The sequence below is a fragment of the Ornithodoros turicata genome, chromosome 6, assembly GCF_037126465.1.
Source record: "Ornithodoros turicata isolate Travis chromosome 6, ASM3712646v1, whole genome shotgun sequence".
Taxonomy (NCBI): domain Eukaryota; kingdom Metazoa; phylum Arthropoda; class Arachnida; order Ixodida; family Argasidae; genus Ornithodoros; species Ornithodoros turicata.
In genome coordinates, this window is record NC_088206.1 from 11,591,992 (window position 1) to 11,613,882 (window position 21,891).

General features: G+C 46.9%; 1 protein-coding gene across 8 annotated transcripts in view; it reads right to left on the minus strand.

Moving 5' to 3' along the window:
• Positions 1–2,266: 2,266 nt before the first annotated feature.
• The window catches only part of LOC135399080 (carbohydrate sulfotransferase 3-like), a 34,267-nt gene continuing 14,642 nt past the window's right edge, over positions 2,267–21,891 (minus strand). For 3 of the 8 annotated variants that reach the window (XM_064630763.1, XM_064630764.1, XM_064630768.1), the window contains exons 2-3: positions 6,921–7,102; positions 2,267–3,910 (exon numbers count right to left, since the gene is read on the minus strand). In XM_064630763.1, the coding sequence (XP_064486833.1) occupies positions 2,619–3,910; positions 6,921–7,074 (1,446 nt within the window). In that variant the 5' untranslated portion in view covers positions 7,075–7,102 and the 3' untranslated portion in view covers positions 2,267–2,618. Of the gene's footprint in view, positions 3,911–4,611; positions 4,651–6,920; positions 7,103–7,763; positions 7,786–12,791; positions 12,900–14,620; positions 14,711–14,787; positions 14,920–21,891 lie in introns of those variants that run through there. The other 5 variants (XM_064630762.1, XM_064630765.1, XM_064630766.1 and 2 more) reach the window with 5 other exon arrangements.

Here is a 21,891-nt window from a genome sequence, read left to right on the forward strand (position 1 = left end):
GTTGTGTGTGTATGTATGTATGTATGTATGCGTGGGAGAAGTAACGTATTGTATTGTGTGTGTGTATCGCCTCCTTACAAACGGATACGGTGACGCAGGTAAGCAGAGGAAGTGTTGGTAGACGCTAGCATTGATAGTTATTGTGCAACGATAACTTGCGAGAAGCCATGATGTGGTAACATCCTATATAGTGTCCAGTGGAGGATGAGGAATTCACGTACCACCACTGGTCGCAACATTAGCTCTACGTGCCACACAGACCTACACTTCAGTTATATCGGCAACGCATTGGACTGAGGCAATGGGTTGAGAACCAATCCAGGAACAATCCAGGACCAGGAAAGGGCGGCAATTGCATTTTCGCTGCTCCCATATTTTCTGGAAGATATAACATTCCCAGGGAGACATGAAAGAAGCGAGACAAACACCGTGGCACGATACGTAGGCGACATATTTCTTGAGTGTGAGGAAAAAGAGAGATCGTGTTGTTTTCGTCTTGCTTCTTCCCTGTCTCGGCCTATATACCTCTCTCACCATGTAACGACCTCGCCTATGCCCTCGCATATTTCTCATATTTTCGTTTATCGTTCCGTGATGTGTTGTGATGTGATGTGATATAAGGAGGGGAAAAATGGGGATTTAAGTCACGACAAAGTCAAGCTGGCTACCCCAGACCACTTAGCCGCAGTTAGTTGAAGAAAAAAAAAAAACGGAGAAATCCCAGTAGTTTGGGAGCGGGAGACAAACATCCTGAACTAGTGGGAACACTTGTACCAAACGAGGGACCAGAAAGTGCCACAAAATTTCAGTCAGGTGCATTCCTTCAAGGAAACGTAGGAACGCTTTCGATGCAGCCGCTTGATGATTGAATCAGTGGCGTATCTAGGGTGTGGCAGGTGTGGACAGATGCCATGGGCGCCAGGTGAACAGGGGCGCCATTATGTGGTCGGGTGTGAATGTGCCAGGTCGGGCACTCAACCTGGCACATTCATAAATGATCTCACCCGCCATTACGGACGTTGTAGTGCGAAACCTAGTGCGGACCACACGAAAACGCATCCCCAAGGACATCATGTTAACCATGTTGCCATGGGCGCAGGTAGCTCTAGATACGCCACTGGATTGAATGGCTGAGGACCCAGGAGCTTTACGAGGTCAAATGGCAGGGCGTCCAGGCGAGCCAGACTTGCTTCTAGTGTCCTGCGACTGTCGGCATACTTGGGGCACATAAGTAGGATGTGCTCTGTGTCCTCTACAACATAGCACTCACTGCAGTTTGTAGATGGTGACTTGGCCAGTTTGTAGAGCAATCGGCCGCTGTACGGGACATTCAGCCGGAGCCTATGCAGGAGTCACAGCGCTTGTCGAGGAAACGACGGAGGTACCTTGGAAGCGTAGCTCGGGGTCGACCCTGTACAACAACGAAGATCGAGCAGATCCTGTCACCTTTGTCATTTCCCTTTCTGCTAGCAGCCTTTCAGTTTCGTTTTCGCTACTTTTTCGCGTGATCAAACAGCTCTGGGTGCAAAGATGGGGTAAGGAGGAAAAGTCGTTTACGAAGTCAGTGGGATCGCATCTCGTTTACAACGTTATATTTCTGCGTCATATTCGTAAGATTCTGGTCGTATACATAGTACGAGTATGCGAACGCGGGTCCAGAGGCAGATCCAGGATTTTTCTGAGGAGGGGTTCCTGCCTTGGACAGCATGCTATTACACTACCAAGGTAAATTGAAATATGAAAAAACAGAAACTGAGAGGGGTCCTTGGGGCTTGTGTTATGTTTTTCTGCCTGTCTGTATGTTCCAGCCTCAGAACAGTTACTTTTCATCGTGTTCAACAGAGCTGTTCTCTGCCAAGGGCACTAATGGTGTGAAGAATGCGGTGGGTTTCTAAAGACACTCCTCGGCGGATATATTGCTTTCGCGGCTTTACGCCGCGAGACAACTGCGATCATGAGTGACGCCACAATGAGGACTATCTATATGGTAGGGTTGCTGGTTTATATACATTACCTACGAGACTCCTTGGTGGAAGCAAGTCACCGTTGGGTTCTGCTTATGGATCGACCCAAAAAGTCCTTACATGCAACACCAATTGGTGGCACTCTGAATGATGATGCGATGCTCGCTGAAATAAGTCATATACGTAGAGCATGTGCGTGTGGTTGGTGGCAAACTTTGTAAGTTTACTCACCAAACCTTTGTTGACGTGAGAATTTTTCTTACGAAGTTCAATGCCTCTCACATCCATACACTACATATATACAACAGGCGTGACTTTATTGCTGTCATCTGTCTGAACCATCCGTCGCGAGCAGAATTTGAAAACGTCTAAAACGTGCCTAAAATGCCTAAAAACAGAACTTTCACAACACGGGAATGTTGTCCTCCTTAATGGCCACTTCCTCAACCACATAAAATAGCCTGTCATATAAACAGTTACCAAATTGATTGTCTTTCCTGAAGTGGGTCTCAACATTGCGAAACACTTGAGTTCTATATGACACAGTGAAACTACACAGTGAGATATCACAGTCTCGCTCATTGTGCTTGTGGTCACTGTCACGCAGGACCGCTGCATGACTTTCATTTCTTCAACCATAGTCCACAGTTCGGGTCACCTCCCCAATTCTCTATGAACACGATTAGATATTTCACTGGGCGTTCTCTCTGGCATCGAGCCTATAGGAAGAGGACCATCGAGCTGTTCAGCATTATCAATGTCCTTGTAACCCAGCCTGAAAAGGACATCTTTACACGACTTTTGCACCTCCAGGATGTACTCAAAATCCAGTTTTTTCATCCACTGAAAGGGCACAGATGATGAGTTGCGTCTCGTGGAATACGGATTTAAACTGTCCACCTTATGGGCACTAGTGTGTGTCTTGAGAAACATGAGCACATTCGCGGAATACGGAAGTCCCAAACCTTTAAAGAGAGACCTAGTTGAGTTTTCGGGATTCAGCGAAACGTCTTCGTAGCGAACGCGAAATACTTGCGACGGGTGTGCCCGCTGGAGTTCGTCGAAGGCGTCCAAGTCCAACCGCATCTCACCGCAGAGGTGCCGGTAGTCCGAACAGTTTGAAGACCTGCACCAGTCCAGAAGCTTTCTCGACGCCAGGATTCCTCTAGGATCGCGTACCAGATGAACAATCTTGGCTGAACCAAACTGCTTGTCCTCCACTAAGTCCTTTACTTGTGCGACGGACAGCCTCGTGATCTTCATCACGTGCAGCGGTGCACGTTCACAAATCCGCGTCACGTATTCTGTCTTGAAGCATAAGGGAGACCTTATCCCACAGTGACTCCACAGGAAACGATTCCGTCTGAACAAGAACTGGTTCTTCTCTTTCTGCACCCAGTTCATGTACGCGCTGCTCTGCCTGAACTGACATTGCAGAATGCGCTTGATCAGCGCAACGCCGTCTCGCGCCTTTTGGCCGTCGGTCCTAGCGTCGTTGCTGTACATGTGTAAAGGTTCAAAGTGATAGAAACTCCTAGGGTGAGTTTGGAGGATGTCGCCCAGGAAGGTTGATCCAGATCGAAAGTAGGTGACGATGATGACTCGCTGGACAGACTCCTTTGGCACGACTGGATAGTGGTTCATGGCGTTCTGAAACACCCGCACCATCTTGGGGTAATTGAGGCTGGTCTTCTCCTTGTGCAGCTGGTCGCGGATGAGCTCGATGCGTCGACTTTTCTGCAAAACGATCCGGGCGATCGGTTGGATTTCGTGTTGCACATGTTGTTTGGGTGCGGATGTGACGATGGGGAGGACATGGCGTTCAACGGATATGGACTTTGAGGTGACGATGTTCTTGGGGTGAAGTAGTGCTAATGTTTTCTTGGGTGGATGAACTGACTTTAGGGAAGTGGCAACGGGCTGTCTCTGCTGCTGTGCAGTAGTAGCTGGAAGGAAGACAGGAATGCAGATTAGATACGAGCAGAAGCGAGACAAAGGAGCCTATTTTAACGCTCGTTGCAAAATAACAAAAGCAGCTTTGTTTTTTATTTCTGCAGTTCCTGGCGAAAACTATCGGGGGACTACGCTTTCTCCAGAATACTACAGCGGAAGTTGCGAAAAACGTCATGGCTTCCGCTCTCACGTGAACGCTCAACATCGTTTCTTCACGTACACTGCTAACCGTGGGGAATATGCTGCAACACGGCCAAAAGAAATTCCGTAGCACACGGCAGGAAAACACGCTTACGGTGTCGTCTGCTAAGTGCGGGGTTACACACACACGCACACATAAAAATGGGATGATGTGGTGGGTGATTCTCCGCCGTTATGGCGGTACACTGCCCCACTGGTACGCAATATACGCCACTCCCGATATTACGGCACCGTGTGAATGCTCAACATAACACGGGACGGAACTTCGGCTCCGTGAGCAGTGTTTTCGCTCTTTTCTTCCACTAGAATCTTCCGAGAGGATGTCATCCGTGTGAATACACGGCTTCTATTTTGTTCCGTTCCCTAATAATAATCAGCATGCCGACATGAACGAGTTCCTCTATAGTACTTTACATGCCTATGATATATGTTAGCATATATATATCAAGATGTCTAACGTGTAAATCTACTCGAAATTATTAAGTCTACTGACTTCGCTCACGTGCAGATGGAAAATGGTGAGCAGACAAGGTGTCGCCCTCTGTGGCGACACAAGGTAATTACGGTGTCTCACATGCTTCCGTAGCATTCAATAGCTTGGGGCTTGTGGAAGCTAGGAAGCTCATGCATCTTCGAGAGGGGCCATTATCGGCGAGTTGTTCGTTCTTCCTATCTCTCTTTTTTTCTTCTTTTTTTTTTTTTTGCAAATGCACCATATCGCTCCCACTCCCCGGCGCCGATGCATTTGCCATTCCACCTATATACCATTTCATTTCGTTTTCTTTCTTTCTGTAAGGTAGGCTCATTTAATGAGTCTGGTCTGCTCTCTGCTCTGTTATTGTACCGCGGGCATGTAAGGGCGGGGGGGGGGGGGGATAGGTTTTAGTGAAAAAAAAAAAAGAAAGCGGGGAAAGGTTAGTCAGGCATAGGCAGACTTGCTATTCCTTGCCGGGCATGTAAGGCACTGTGATGAAGCTTAGGAATGTTGACTCTCTAATTGCCGCATGTGTCTCTAGAGGACACTGTGCATGTTATAGAGTTCTGTCGACGACGTCCAGCAGCAGCGGCAGCAACTCCAGGCCACCTTAGGTCGACTGGACAGCTGCCCTTTCGATGGAGCGAAAGCCCTGGGTCCTTGACCCCCGGCCAAACAATTCCAAGCTATGCAGGCCTTCGTGCACTTTTCTTTTTACAGACAGTAAGCTGGTGGATGTGCTGTGACTGTGATCTCACTGTGACAAACATGTGACTTGTGTGACACGGATCTGCTTATCCTCTTTCCATTTTTTCTCATCTTATTTTCATTACAGAAAACCAAACCAGATCAACTTATATGGCAGATCGTAAGGCTACTTCACATCACTTTCATGCTATACTGTGTTTTTGTTTGTTTGATTTTGTCCCCCTTTCGTACATAAACAAAGCCACGATTTACGTCGTGCACTGGCGAAAGATTTTCGCTCACTGCGCCACCTAGAGCTTAAAAGTGCGGAGTGTCAAAGGTGGAACGCATAGCGCGGAGTGCCTTTATCATCCCGTGTGCTGTCCACCATCAACGGTTATGTTTGTGTGGCTCTTCGGAAGTGAGGGCCCATTAGTGAGGAATGTTCCGTGTCATTATCGTAGCAGATGATGCCCTAGAACGACATATCGATAATGGGCGACTACCACCTATACGAAGAGTCATGTGTACGGCACGGGAAGTGACAGCGCTTAAACAGGATTCCTGAGAAAACATCGTTTCACATTGCCACTATACGGTGGACCTAGCTCACATCACTGGTGTGTCGATCGTCTTACACGCTGCCTGTTTCACTCGTGATTCGCGTCGAACCGTATCAACCGGAACCAATCAGTGGATAAGATTCCGAGTCACGCACGATTGCAATTGGTTCCAATAGGCAACGACAACCTTACCAACCGTTCGCTAAAACTGCCCACTGTCTCTGCGTGCTTCCTCTACCTACGGTGCACATCAGCGTTCTTGTGCACTTACTATATTTGTTCGAAAGGATTACTGTCATCATGGGGTGAAAGTAAATATACGAATCCCTCAATTGCATGCTTTTGCTCAGAAACGATGCTCTTTTATTTCAGCCAGTCGTGGTTTCAAAGCAAACTGACGCAACGGAGGTACCCGGTTAAGTATGGTTCCGTTTTTTACGTGGCGCGCAAACAGACGATGGCGATAGAGGTGACTGTTCCCTTGTTTGGGCAATCTGTGCCCGGTTTGTCTGCTGAATACACGATCTTCCTGCCCCGCTCCGTAAGTGTAATTAGTCGTCCTAACTAACTGACAACGCCAATCCAGGTCTTCGGACTGCTAGTTAAAGTAATCTTAACGATTGAACTTTTCAAGTATGATGCGTCTACCCGGAGCTTCCAGCTGTAGGAGCCATGGGGCGCGTTAAGTAGCGGCCCCATCGCAGGGAGCGTGTTCCGTTTTACTAAACGGTATCACTCATTTTCCGGAACGTGGCGCTCTTGATGCACTCTCACGCTCCAACTAGAGGTCGGAGCGAGCTGCTCTGGCTCCGTGACGTATCGAGGAAAGGGACGCCGGGAAACCAATGAGACGCCATGGAAACTTCGCCGGGGCGCGTATCGCGCCCGTGGCTCTGAAAGACCGTTTAGTAGATGCACCAGGGTACGAGCAACAGAGCATACACCAAGCGCGTTGGGTAGAGCCGCCACTTAACGCGCCCACGAGCTCTTCATTATTACTTCTCGGAGTCGAATATTGCACAAACATCTTAGACGGATTGATTGAAAACTCGCGTCACACGTAGTAAGAGGACTTACCTAAGCGCGGAGAAGGTGACGCTGGCAGATGAAGCTTAGATGGCGCGGGTGGTGGTTCCTTTTGGTGAGTATTATCGGACATGAGCTGCATAGTAAGGAAGAAGCACAGTGCGCCTAGCACTCCGCAGACGACGGTCTTCTTCCGTGTCACCATGGCGTGCTATCTCACCCGTTTCATCGGTCTGAAATACAAGGTCCCATACAGGGGCATGTCAACTCGGCAACCAAAGTTCGCAGGGAGTAACAGCACAGAAAAACCCTCGTGCCAAGGAGTGATGTACGGCTTCCACTGGTCTACGTGTGTCGCTTCCATTTTACTGGTCATTATACCGTGCTGCTCGTCATGCGATAAGGCACCTTAATAGAAGTGTCGTCATATCGGTAAACGCGTTTCATGATAACGGCCCTTCCTCGTAACTGGCGGTTATAGGGAGCGTGTGTCGTTGGTTTGGAGGCGTTATCTCTAGGGGTACATGCACAGAACGTTGCACGTTGTGGAATTTTTCAGTGAGAGTTCAACTAAAACATATTGGCTATCTGGTTAGAAGACAAGTTTTCTGAAGTACACTCGAAGGTCATCGCTTGGAGCTTCGAGTAATACTTGTCCGCTCTCAATGACGTCACCCCCCTTTCCCCACTGGGCGGCTCCGTGGGAGTGCAACGAGGGAGGAGACGTCGTTCAGAGCGCACAGGCGGCTAGTTTCTAAATTATGAGTGAGTGCCGCGATGCAACCGTGGCTATGAGCGGCGCATAGACGTGGACAGATGGAAAGAGGAGAGCAGTGGGGGACAGGGAGGGGTGTTAATATGCGTCCTGTGCCGACATTCGTTAAGAAAACTCACGAAAAACGTCAGACAGCACAGCCCGTGGTAGGATTCGAACCCACCACCTCCAAGTCTTCAGCACGACCTTGGCTACCACCATCAAGCGGACCCTTTAAGTTTAACCCGCTCGCCCATGCCGCTGGTGTACGCGCTTTTTTTTAATTATTATTTTTTTATTTCGCAGCGTTTGAATCTAATCTCATAGTCCAATAATAATTCGAATGAACGCGAATCCTTCACGCTATTTCACCAACAGCGATAGCTGTCGGGTCCAGCTGAGACGTCACAACGTGAGACTGTGGCGCCCTCTGTGAGGCGCGGGCGCAAGCGCTTTTCTGGATGCTTCAGGCAACCGAGCTTCAGACACTCTTCCGCCGACTCCAGAATCCCCTCCCCCTTTTATACCTCCACTTTACAGCTATCGCTGTAAAAAGAAAGAATGTCATCTGTACAGGACTCGATACAACGCAGCCTGCACAACAATGAACCCTTTCGAGATCATCAAGCAATCGTGAGAAGTCTTCAGAATACGAAAGGAAACACATACTACATAATCCTACGATGAAAACACCTTTTATTTCTCAGCGTGTTGTAGATACCCGCATTGCACGAGAGGCTACCCGGCTCGAGCCATGTCACACTGGGGCAATGTCGCCTGGCACATATTACCTGTCTGCATGAAGGGCAGCCTGATAGGTCTTTGTGCGTGACAGCGTCAAAGTATAGGCTCTCTTTAGCGGGGCGTTGCTGGGCCCTACATGCAGTAGGAATTTGGTCGCACGAATAGCTGACACCGCTGGGTTTCTGAGAGCTCCGATCCACAATCGAACTCTACCGGGGATAGATAATTTTTTTGGGGGAGAGGGGTGCACAAGAAGAAAGATCTTCGCTCCACCATTTACGACGCAAAGTGGTGATCACATGTTTTGAGCGCTTCAGTGAACGTGGGACCTTTCTGATCGCTGACACAGTACCTCAGTTCAGACTTTCGCCTTGCATTGCAATGCTCCGCCGGAATAAAAACATGTCGTTATGACGGCTTTGAAACGCACATTGGATACCTCTCGCCCTACGTAGGAGTGATTCGAATAGTATAGAGGAAAATGGACTCGAAAATATCGAAGAAATTTCTCCAGTCCCGACATCTGTGCTGTTCATAGTACATAGCTAGTAATCCGGCAGACAGGGAGTATATGATGCTGGGCGAATTTACTGCTTCTCATGCACCTTACCTGCGTCGACCTTTAACTTTATATACGGCACACACACATCCCAGGTGTTTTCCTGCATTTCGCTGTTGATGCTCCGCCGTAACGCTGCCATACCGTCAGTGCACTTTGAGAGGCACGTCGCTTCTGGCGTTAAGCGGACCACAAATGGTCTCTATAGCGTGACGTCCAGCGTCATCCATATTACGCGACCGTTGTAGCCTGTGAACGCTTTACTCGTCAGCGCCACCAAAGCGCATCGCTTTGTGACTGACCCAGCGATTAAAAAGGGGCAAGAAAAAAAACAATCGTTGCCGTGGCGGTTAAAGGGTTGTGTGTGCAACTTCGTCGTGAATACGAAGCAGTTCTTTATATATATTTTTTAACTACAACGCAGGTTACAGGCTATATGTTTAATGGTTAAACCCAGGGCAAGTATGACATAAATAGGGTTTGTGGTTTTCGGCATTTATTTTCAACCCAATTCGGGGGGTGTTTATCGGCATTTATATGGGGGACTATAAATCGGATTTTTTCGGCATCTATATTCCGCCCAATAAATAAATGCCCGAATACGGGCATCTATTTATTTCGCATGAAAGAAAGCCTATTTTGCGCGCGAAGTAACAACGAACCGAAAAGAAGTGAATCGATTCATGGTTTCATTAACAATGTCTTTTATTGCCTGTGCCAAACCAGCAAACAAGGAGACTATCTTGTTGTAATAGATGCAAGCGTACATCATCATGCTCGCATCTGTCATAACGGCCCGCTCCTTGCGATTAATAACACGCAGTTTAGAGAACGCGCGCTCAACATTAGCGCTAGAAACAGGAATAGCCAGTATGCTTAAGGCGCACTGCGATAACAAAGGCCATGTGCTGGAACGGGCCGTCCAAAACTGAATAGGAGATCTATCCACCTGAGGGGCAGGGCATACAGCATATTCGAAAAACTCGCGCTTTATATCATCCATACGAGATTCATCTCGTAGAACAAATAAGAATACGTCCTCATACAGTGAAGTGCCTCGAAGTGCCTTCAAGTGCCTCACGAACGGAAACAAGGGTCACTCCAAGTCGTAACTGGAAGGGAGTAGATAGAGGAATACAAAGAACACAAAAATGAACTAGAAGGCTAGGGCAGGGAATGAGCGATCGGCTTTTGAAGCCGTTTGGGAGCTCCGTACACTCGTGATCTCTTTTTAACCGGACAACAACAGACCACAAAGGTTCTGAATAGTAAATTCACTAAAAATAGGTGTGTCACTAAGTACGTGTGCTGCCAAAAGGCGGTCACGGACCGCACAACAGAGCTGAGGTCAGGGCACAGCCCGAAGATAATACCACGCTCGAGAAATAGTCGACAACGGGAGATTCCAAGGGGATTTCCCTTTGCGGTTCCAGGAATGGCAGCTGTCAAGATACGAGAAATTCGGATTTTTTCGGAATATTCCGAATCTGAAAAAAATCATTCGGGGGGTGTTTTCCGGCATTTTTCGGAAAATGCCGAAAACCACGAATCCTAGACATAAACCAAGAGGTGTTGCACGTACGGCTCACGGAAAATAAATGCTGCTTCGAAAACGTGAGTTGTTTCGTTGACTATCATATTACTCATCTGATGTCTCACATGTAGCGGGGTGCTGCACCCCAGCAGTGAAACACACCATGTCGTCGTCATTATGATTTTTTTTTTTTTTTTGTAGTTGTTGTTGTTGTGATTGTTGTTGTCTTGCTTGTGTCGCGTGGGTAACGGTGCAGTTTCTTTTATGTACTGCATGTTCACTAATGCTTGTATTCTCCAGCAACAGCATCCAAAATGCATTCGAATTCGGCGTTTGAAACAGGATGACGCAGAAAATGAAAGTAAATCGTGTTCAGTTCGAAATTCAAAGTCAACAAACTTCGCAAACTAACTTGTCCGGATACATATACACAAATATGCTACCGAATACAAACGTGCACGTGCACTACAAGACTAAACTTCTTCGAGACTAGAGCGAATAATAGCATTGCAGCATGCAACAGGAATGGCAGTGTATTGCGAAAACGTAAGACTTCTAATTCTAACGTAACTTTAAGACGAACCAGCTTCCGGGTCTTCGACATTTTGTTGCAGGACATTTTAGTGCGGATATTTCAGCGTTCCTTCTTTTCGGCGAAAGAGACGTGGAAGAATCGGTCGCGCTCTGCAGCTGGGGCATTCTCTGTGCTCGGTTCCAAACCCTGGCTGGTCACAAAAATACCTTGTTGCTCTGATGCAACTTATTCGCAATTAGTTTGACCCACGTAACCCACATTGAAACAACATGCGATAAATGCTGTTGTTGGATGTAATAAATCAATGTACACTTTGCATGTGGAACCGTGACGCTTTGCATGTGGCACGCTACACAGCTACATAGTAACGTTGCCATAACGTGTGCCCGTTTACTGCCGTTCTGTGGGTGATGGATTCGCTTTGAATTCTCGTCGTACAATTCTTATGCTTAAATTTCACGTACAGTCAGCATGGAGTCGATGTTCACACTTGGTGTTTCACATATAGTACGATATATCATGCATTCTGGCAAACAACTGTGTTGATTTGGATTCAATTCTCTTGAAAATTATAAAGAATCCTGAGTCGAGGAATTCGATAGAGGAGCGAAAGTACTATATAGTGCATCAGTAGGGGGCAAGCGAGTACTAGTTGAGCAGACAATATTTCCTTGAGTCTGACGAAGATAAGGACGGAGACACGAGAAAATTGACGCGGATACTCACAAAATAAAGTTTAGGAAGAAAGGAAAGCACAAAGAAATTGACACTTTAGCCGGTTGCAGGGCTTATCGGCGGAGGCGATGGGGTAACTTCGTCAATAATCCTGGTGGTTACCGTGGTACAGGGAGCATCCCAATGAAGACTACTGAGGGATGCTCACATGTTTTCTGTGGTGGGTAGTCCTCTTGGACTACCCTTATCCCAGAGCAAGAGGGTTAGCACACCCCTCCCTCTCCTGTGCCACCATCATCTTTCCCCTCCCTCTTTCACCCTCCCCACTTCTCTCTCCCCTGGGTGCACCGAGCCGCCACTTTTAGAGCAGGCTGACCGCACCTTCCCCCTACATCACCCCCACCCCCCCACCCCTTCCCCAGGGCTTATCAATTGCGCTTTTATTTAGCGGTTACCTAGGCACTCTAATCTGATGCCAGGAAACCGTTCATGGCTCAGTTAGGTTTTCAAATTAGCGAATAGGAGCTCCGAACCTTATGTTTATCAGCATTATTTTGTCATTCAGAGTTTACGTTGCATTGCGAAATACCACCACGAGCATGTTTATGGATCGCTACCCAGTACAATCCACAGTCTGATGCCCTGCATGAATACATTGCAACTTTATGCGACTCTAACATGAATAACCAAATCGCGTTAGACCTCATTCAACCCAAGGACGAAGTTGCACAGTTACCCAATGAACTACAAAAACAGTTTACGTTTAAATTTTCGGATACCAAAGCCGGAAAAAATTTCCGGATGACCTATGCCGAGCACTTTTAGCCCAACATTTCTAGCTTTCAGCTTATTTAGACAACATAGGATGATCTTATCGGTGATGATGATGATAGGATGATCGTATCACGAGAGGTTTCACATTTCACCAAAATGTCCGTGCTCCAAGATGTCACAGAACCACAGAACTTGGAACCAGAGGCAACAGTGCAGGAGAGTTCAAGTGCGAAAATCTCGATGCACAACAAAGAGCGTCACAGGGGTTCATCCTACGATGAAAACCCCTTCATCGTCAAAATATAAATGTTGTTATTCCTCGGCGTGTTGTATAGATAGATACTCACATTTCACAGGAGGCTACCGTGACTGCCCGCCATGTCGCCTGGCACAGATTTACCTGTCTGCATGAAGGGCAGGAGGATAGGTCTCTGTGCGTGACAGCCGTTAAGGTGAGCTCTCTTTTTGCGGGGCGTTGCTGGGCCTTATGTTTGCACTAACACCATGCATATAAGGGCGTGACACTAGATATGTGTGTGTGTGTAGTTGTTCTCCACTGTTTACCGATATGGATTCGTTTAATAAATGATGGAATGGAGGAAGCGCGTAACGCCACGTTTGCTTTATCGAAGACCGTTATCGATGCGTCGAGGGGAGCGTTAACTACACTGTAGGTTGAGTGATATGATTGAGGGGTACAGTGGTGTAAGGGAGTAGTGTCCGTGACAGTCACTATTCGAAGATGCGTAACGCGTAACGCAGATTTCGGGGTTTGTTAACTATTGTAATGAACAACAACATATATATTGTAATGATGAAGTGGGGAGGTTTTCCACTCTAGGAGTGGAACGCTACCGCATAGCTAGGGGTCTAATATATGAGTGGTGACAATGATGAGTAATGACGATGAGAGATGACGGGAATGATCGAAGTGGCGATGGCGATGCTGAACGTGATCGTGATGGTGGGAATGTCCGAGGGCGCTGCTGGGGTCATAATGAGTCCTTTAGGCCTGTCGCCTCAAAGAAGTCAACCACATGACGTAAGGCCGCCCTGGAGTCGGCCGCGGTGTCCCAAGGGCCGAGGATGGTCGACAAGTTGTGGCGGCAACAAAGGGTGGCAAGCTGTGACTGCAGTGTACGCCTCTCGTTTATATAGGTCCGGCAGCGGAGGAGTATGCGCTCAACGTTGGCGTAATGAAATAATATATTTATGTAATGTAATGTATAGTAATGTATTGTGTTGTAATGAAAGCGGGGACGTTAGTGTTCTCGAAAAGTGTTCTTGTATATACCTGTGATGACAATACCGATTCTCCGAGCTTTTCTAGTGCTTCTATGTGTAATGTTATGTTAGGTAATGTTATACAATGTGTAAAACCACTCTGAGAAAATAATCTTATTCACGTGTAAATGTTACGACGGATTAACGAACTGTGACAACATACTAAATTTTAATGCACTTTTAACTTCGGCGTTTGCGTTATCTCGTAGAGGTGAACATAACATCATCATCCCTCTTACGCAGCCCTCCCCCCGTCGTCTTTTTTAGATGCATGGCGACAGTGATATGTAAAGCTACTGCAACATAACTGTAATAATGACCCCCCCCCCTCCCCCAATTTGTTTAACACCTCCCTGTGCTCGCGATTCCGGATAAACAAATGTATACTCGTGTGTCGTCCGAATGACATCGAAAATTCTTTATAAGACAGCGGTTACTATTGAACTTAAACTCAATCAGATTTGACACCAGTTCATTATGGAACACTTAAAAGAAATGCACTGAAGCTTTCTAAAGATTTAATATGTAGAAGCTTTCGCGTTGTGGGTCACGCTTAATCGGGTGCATCCTCCAGGTATCAGGTATCTCCATCCGCTGCGCGAAGTACTGTTGGGTACACGGTTAGCTAAAATCGCCTGTCAGTACTTCGCCGTCCCATATATTACACCTGCTGCACTTGAAAGTGTTGTGCCAATATTGTATTTGAAGGCTTACCATGTGCTGCTCCTGTTTACTACTCGAAAGAAATAGTCTTGCAACACGTGGAGATTTGAGATTAGATAAACCACGAAGTGCTGATTTTAGACAACCGTGTCCCCTAGAGTACATGTAAGTCACAGTTACTGCTCAATTCAACAAAAACAGTGTCGTAAGCTGTTGCTACCGAACTTACTGCGACGTTATGGCTTGACTTCGTGCTTCCTTGCACTCACCTTCCATTTGACCCGTTTATCATGTTGCGCATCACCCACAAGGTAGGCCAACAAGGTTGCAAATATCTTCGTACTATTTATGCGTTAAAAAAGAAAAAAAAAAAGAAGAACACCCTTCGGCGCTTACCGGTCCAAAAGGATTCCTGTACGTCCTGCAGTTCACATGCGGACGACAAATTTTCGGGTAAATAACCCGGCTCCGAAGGGTGCGCTCGGAAAGCAACCTTTTTTTTCTTGCGTGTTTATGTCTGCGTGACTGCCTGCGGTCGGCAGCCACGTTGTTCTACCTTCTTATCTTTCTCGCGAAGAAGGGTCTCGAAGTCGAAGGGGATGGTCCTTTAGATAAATGGGGTCATTAACTGTCGCTACAGGAATTTCGTTGACTGTCTAGCAAGTAAACAAGTGTCACGTGATACCATCGTATTGATGAGGGCTTGTTGCCCACTACGTGACAGGAATTTGCCGCGTTCGAGAGAGGAAAATCTGACCTCCGAGACGCGAAAGACCTGCGCTGTGAAATCCTAGTAAATGATGAAAAAGCCAATCACCTCCTGGCCCCGGCATCCATTGTTCTTTTCTTTTGTGTGCGTGCTGTGTGTGAATTTTTCGAATTTTGTCTTTCCTTAGCTGCTTAGAGGCTCTGCGTGTTTGTGTCTTCTGTCTATATGTTTTTCTGTGCCTGAACTGTGACTCCCGAACAGATACAGCTCGCGGGGTACATTTATTACGATCAACAATATTCGCGGCTTGCGCAACTCTTGACACTATACAGGGTGTTCAAAATTAAGCTTTCACGAGCGCTACGCAAACACAGCGATGACAGGAAACCGAATGATAACTATACGCTACTTATGTAAGAAACAGGTGCTGCTAATTATGTAGCACCTGTTTCTTACTCAAGGAACAGAAAAATAGCACCAGTCTTCTTTTGTGCGCCTATTTATAAAGTGCTAGTGGAAAGCTTGATTTTGAACACCCTGTATGTTTGGAAGGAAGCGTTCGTTTGAAGTTATTTTCGTAACTTCAGCGTGATGCAACTTGAACAGTGCTGCCGCTTTGAAGAACTTTGACATTTCGCGGCTTGAAGTTGAACATCCGGGTAAATTTTCTGCAATTTCATTGCTAAATTTGCATTTTCTATTGCACACTGAGCATCTGCAAAAGAACGCACCACATCATCATCCCATTTATGTGTACGTGTGTGTGCGAAATAATGTGACGTGACTGACGCTGGGCCACGGCCTTTGTGCGTGACCTGAAAGAGTTTGGTATACAGGGGTTTAAACGTTTACCCATGCGGCGCGCCGTACTCTCCAGTTATTCAATGCAGGTGGAAAATTCCTGTGTCCGCGTGGAACTCTAATTGGTACGTTTCATCGCGGTAAATTTCAAACCGATTCGACGTCGCAATCCAAAGTTACAGCCAAAAACCTCCGAATCCCTATGGGAAAGCAATCAAAATGGAAGCCATGTTGGGTAGGGGGTATCCCGAAATGCCACCGTTAAGAATCCACCGTTTAGAATCCCATATGCTCAAAATCCCAAACGGGGCTAGCGTAGCGTTGCGTGCGTGCCCAACTGTGTGGATAGCCCCCCAACGGCGTGGTGAACTGTCAAAAAGCACCTAAACTAACCTAAGCTCTGAAAACTAACCTAACCAAAATCTAATAATTTTTGCTGCTCTGATGTGACCGCCATGCTAAGCCTGACTGGTAGCCAAAAACCTGGTTTTTATTCATGACAATGATTTCTACTGACGTCAAAATCACGCAATACTGCGAGGTTTGTCAGTAATATGTATATTATGCAACACTATCATGCCGCCATTTTCCACATTAAAGCTTTAATTTAGAAATCTGGTATTTTGAACATCTGGGATTTTAAACGGTGGATTCTTAACGGAGGAATATCGTGGCATCCCCGTTGGGTAAGCTTTTATAAGGCAGCTGCCCTACTTTGAAACATGGCGGTGGTCCATCGTATATTTCTTTGTACGTAGTGTGTCTTGAGATAAACCTCGCAGCTATTTCTTTATAGTTTCTGCAGTGCTTCGGATATTGGAAATAAGGAATCCAATGATGCGTTCTGTGGCGCTGCGAATCACACTTGCAAGGTTTCCGGGGCACTCGTATTTGTAGAGCTTCAGCAAAATACGCACCCTACAAGGTACCTTCGCCGCATGAAGCGTTGCGATGCGGGAAAAGCATCACCACGAAGACTTCACAACAAAGATGGAGCCGACATGAAATTCTTTTATTACTTTATAATAAGCGTAGGGGAGGTCGTTCCTGCGCCTAAATATGCTAATGTCTGCAACGATTGGAAGTCGTAATTCCAACCTCGATTGATTGGTTCATTGAAATATAAAAAACATGGAGACCCGACTAGGTTGGGTCAGACTATACTCCGGTACTCTTGAATAGAAAGGGAAGTAGGAAAGTCTACTTCAACTTTACCAAGACGCACTTAAAAAAAAAGAAGAAGAAGAAAAACCAAACAAAAAATGAAACAAGCAGGGTTCACCTGATGAATGTTGTTGAGCGGCAGTGATAAACGGACCACCGACTCACCAACGGAAGCGACTACAAGTCGGAGTGAATGGACACTTTACTAATAAGAATAGTGCGGGTGCAGTTTTTAACTTGAGCTGTCGTTGTCCCCAGTGCAACACGCCGCCTCGATAACCACCTATCGGAGGTCCGCATCTTTCCTTGGTGGAAGCAATAAAGTAGTTCCCGAGGTCCCCGTATTCCTCTCCTCTGTTGGTTTCCTCCCACCCATGCCTGGTGTGGTACATGTGGCTTCTCGCGAACAGGCATTGCTGTGTCGAGGGTGCTTTCTTCCTGTAACTTTCCACTGCAGAGAACTTCCTGCGTCCTCTATAACCCGCCGATCTGGAGCATAGAGCCTTCCTTGCACATCTTTTCCGCCAGGACCTGTCACGTTGGCAGCTTTGCGTCCCTTGTCTCCAGCAACGACAGCACAAATTTTTCAGGCTTTTTATTTCTTCGAGAAATTCCGAATTTCCGAAAAGTTGGAAACTCCGATAAACAGACTCCGAATTTTTTAAGACGAAAACTCCGAAAACTCGGAACCCTACTTATAGGTTCTGAAGAGTCTAAACTCTGCCTTCGTCCAGTTAAAAAAAATTGCAAAGTGGCCTCATTTGTAGAATTAGCCAATTTTTCGGCACCTCACTGATCTTCTTTCAATAACAATACCTAAAAGAAATTTACATGAGGAAGTATACGCACTAACAAGAGCACCACCGAAGAGCAAGAAGCACCATTAGAAATATGAATGGTAGATTTAGGATGATCACGCAGATTCAAAATGCGCAAAGCTTGTCACATTATGAACAAGTTCCTCTCAGGAAAAAATATGTTCACCTTAAGAGAATCACAATTACAAATATTACAGGTTTATGGCGTTCGCACCACATAGATTCATCGTGCGCAAACGTGTCACATTGGGGACGCGAGAACCACCCATAGAGAGAGCAGCTTTTCAACGCACACACTTTCCACAATATCGCAACACGAATTTCCAGCGTTCACTCATGCTGCCCGTGGACAACTCTTCGTGCTCACGCGATTTTAGCTTGCCCATGCACGCGCATATTGGAACTTGTCATCTCATGCAGAGGCGTTAATCCACACGTACGCTGTTATCATATGGTATGGTATCATATCTATATGCACAATATAATTTCGAATGCACAATCTGAGGGCGATCGCATAGCACAGACTCAACGTGCAGTGATGTGGACACACCAAAATGAGAAACTTCGCACACCAAAACACCATGCACGCTATCTACGGAGAACAACACCTACCTTCCAGGCCTACAAATCTACATCGCACCCCGCGTCAACAAACGATAGCGCATGGAGTAACTTACCGGGGTGAGTTCCAATCGTACAGAAAACTAGGCAGTCAGAACACACGTGCGTAAACAGGACAACGCTCTAGTGTACCCCGGTCTCTCCACCAGAGCGCATGCGCGTGGCGAACCATCTGTTTTACATCATATTTTAAAAACAGTGGGCGGTGTTGCTCCCTTCCACTATACATAACTCGTCCGCAGGTTCGCAGGCCGTCGACCTTCGGTGCTCCGTGGTGAAATCCACCACGATGAACCCCACTCTCGCGAAAAACAACAGCTGTCACAACAACCACAACGCGTAGCTTTGCCATCGCGCGCGCGCGAAGACCGCACCCTAAGCCAGGGGGGCCCTGCGTCCAGTCACCCCGTCCACCACACCAGCGTCCACGTCGCTTGGACCACGGCGTGCTCGGTGTAAACGAGGAAAATGTACGCAACTCGCGTGGAAAATTTCGTAATCGGAAATTTCATGCGTCATCGTCGGTGAAATCCACCGACCCCGCTATCGCGAAAAAATCACTCACATGTTAGTCCAAAGCAGGATGATTTCACGCCGAACCAGACTGTGTGGATCTCACTCGCCTGGCATGTTTTCTATTCAAACATATATAGAAGCCTAGTCCCTAGGAAGCATATTGGTAGTCATTTTTTTAATTAATTATCGTTCATATGCAGACGTTTCGACCACAGCGCTCCCTGTGAAGTTTGACGTCACGTATCTTCGTAACCATTCAACATATTCAGCTGAACTTGTTTTTCACACACTCTCAGTGGTGGGTTGCATTCTCTCCTAGGTTCTGAAGATTCTAAGGTCGGCCCTTGTCCAATTAAAAAAACTCAAAGTGACGTCATTTGTAAAATTTTGAACTTTTCCGACACATCACTGACCTCCTATCGACATAGATATCTAAAAAGAATTTACAAAATTGTGATCGCATCTGAATACATTTTCTTCTCGCAGGAAGCACGTCGTTTTGTGATTAGGAGCAATGCGCCCAACCGGGTCGTTTTGTGAGCTGTGGTCCACCGAATATGGGTAAATGCCCATTCATGACGTCGTTCATATTTCTCTGAAACTTTGTTCGTGATGGCTGAAAAGAGCACATCAAAGAAAAAGTTGCTTTAGAGATGGGCGAAGTTACGTTTCAGGGGTGCAAATTACCCAAAAGCGCGCTGTTGAATTCACCCTTTTACGCTGGACCACCCCTAACAAAACGACCATTGGGCCCATTGCTCCTAATCATAAAACGAGATGCTGGCTGCGAGAAGAAATGGCATTCCGAGGCGATCACAATGACGTAAATTTCTTTTAGGTATCACTATTGATAGGAGATCTGTGTGGTGTCGAGAAGTGCCAAATTTTACAAATGACGCCACCTCGCGATTTTTTAATTGGAGAAAGGCAGACTTAAGAATCTTAAGAACCCAGGAGGCAATGCGACCCACCACTAAGAGTACGAGAAAAAAAAATTAATCAGCTGAATATCTTGAATGGTTCGTGACGTCAAACTTCACAGAAGCGCTGTTCGAAACGTCAGCGTATGAACGATAATTAATTAAAAAATTACTACCAATATGCTTTCTAGAGGTTAGGCTTTGATATATGTTTGAAAGAAGAAAAAAAAATCGAGCGAGATCGACTCCACCTGATTCGGCGTGAAATCGCCTTGCTTTGGACTAACATGTGAGTGATTTTATTGCGGAGTTTATCGCGGTGGATTTCACCACAGAACACGGAAGGTCGACGACCTGCGAACGTGCAGAAGAGTCACGTATAGCGTAATAGAGCAACCCCGCCCACTATTTTTAGGATATGATATAAAACAGGTGGTTATTGACTTTGACCTGTTATGGAGTCATCTGATGTAGCAACTCTCGCCCTTTGACTAGTGGACTGTTTGGGAGACAACCGTTTCCCGTTTCTTCGTGCCGGACAGCCTCTCTTGACGTGACCCAACTTCTCGCAATAATAGCACTCCCTGCCAGCATGTGGAGAAAGCACCTGCGCCCCACGCACCTCGATTCGCAGCGCCATCTCAGAATTAGGTGGTCCTACCAAAGTATCCTCCTTTCTTTTGCACTCATCTGCGAGCTCGAGCGTTAGCCCTTCATCCGGACGAGCATCAAGAGCTGTCACGAGTGCCTGGTAGGTCTCAGGAAGACCACTAGGGAGCAAAGCACCTACCTGGAAACCTGTAGTCTCCTGTCCAATCCCTCTGAGCCGTTCAATATACCAGTTCTAAGGTGCGCCGGACGTAACTGTGCATGTCCTCCTCTGCCCCGAGATGTGACTGATACAACTTCCTCAGCAGGTACAGCTGGTTGCTGAGATTTGCCCGCTCGCGTACCTTCGGGAGCTCTTCCCACATCTCTCCTGCAGTCTTATACTTGCAGACGCGTACAATTTGGATGCCTTCGACACTCAGACAGATTGTACTCTGCGCCTTCTTGTCACCTGCAATCCAGGACGACGTCGGGGTTTCCGGACCCACTTCCTCCGCGTACGGCCAACCAGGTATCATCTTGACTTTGAATTTCCACGCCAGCTAGTTCGTGCCGGTCAGTTTCGCTTCTGCAGACTTGGCTGCTGCAAACTCCGCCATCCTTGAACCAAGGCAGCCCGCCGTCCTAGACCCAAGACCGTCCGCCCTATGCGTCGAACACCCAGCAGTCTCGTGGGCCCATAACCTGTTGAGCGGCAGCGATAACCGGAAGCGACTACACATCAAAGTGAACAGTATATACGTTACTAATAAGAATAGTGTGCGTGCGGGTGCAGGTTTTAACTCCAGCTGTCGTAGTCGTCAGTCCAACAAATGTTATTCCAATCTACTTCAATCAAGTTGATCTATTTAATATAATTTGAGGGGAAAGAAAGAGGGAAACTGAATTGGAAGAGGCAAAATTAAAGTGCTGTCACGAACGCCAGTCATGGTATCTGACATCCAGGAGTTAAAGCGTTGTGCTAGGTCTCATACATTCCTTTGTGGGCGCCGACATACCGAGTCTCATTCGCAGCAATTAGAAGCGTTAAGTTCATTAATGGCAACTTCTCTTCCTTGATGTTTCCGTTATGTGAAACTCGCAAATTGTATTCCTACGTCGTCCTTGACAACTTTCAGCTTTGCCTCAGCGGCGGTGAATCGCCCACCTCATCATCACCCAGTGCATGTATGTGTGGCGAGACAACTTTGGTGGTGGTGCTATAGTGAAGGAGTTGCCGGCCTCACAGAATGCGAGACAACTCTTGCTCTCTTGCTCGCTTGACCACTTCGTGTTCGGCCGGTTCGACTACAATGGCGTCGTACGTTATCGCCTTTGCGTACGTAAGGGATAGCCTTGATGG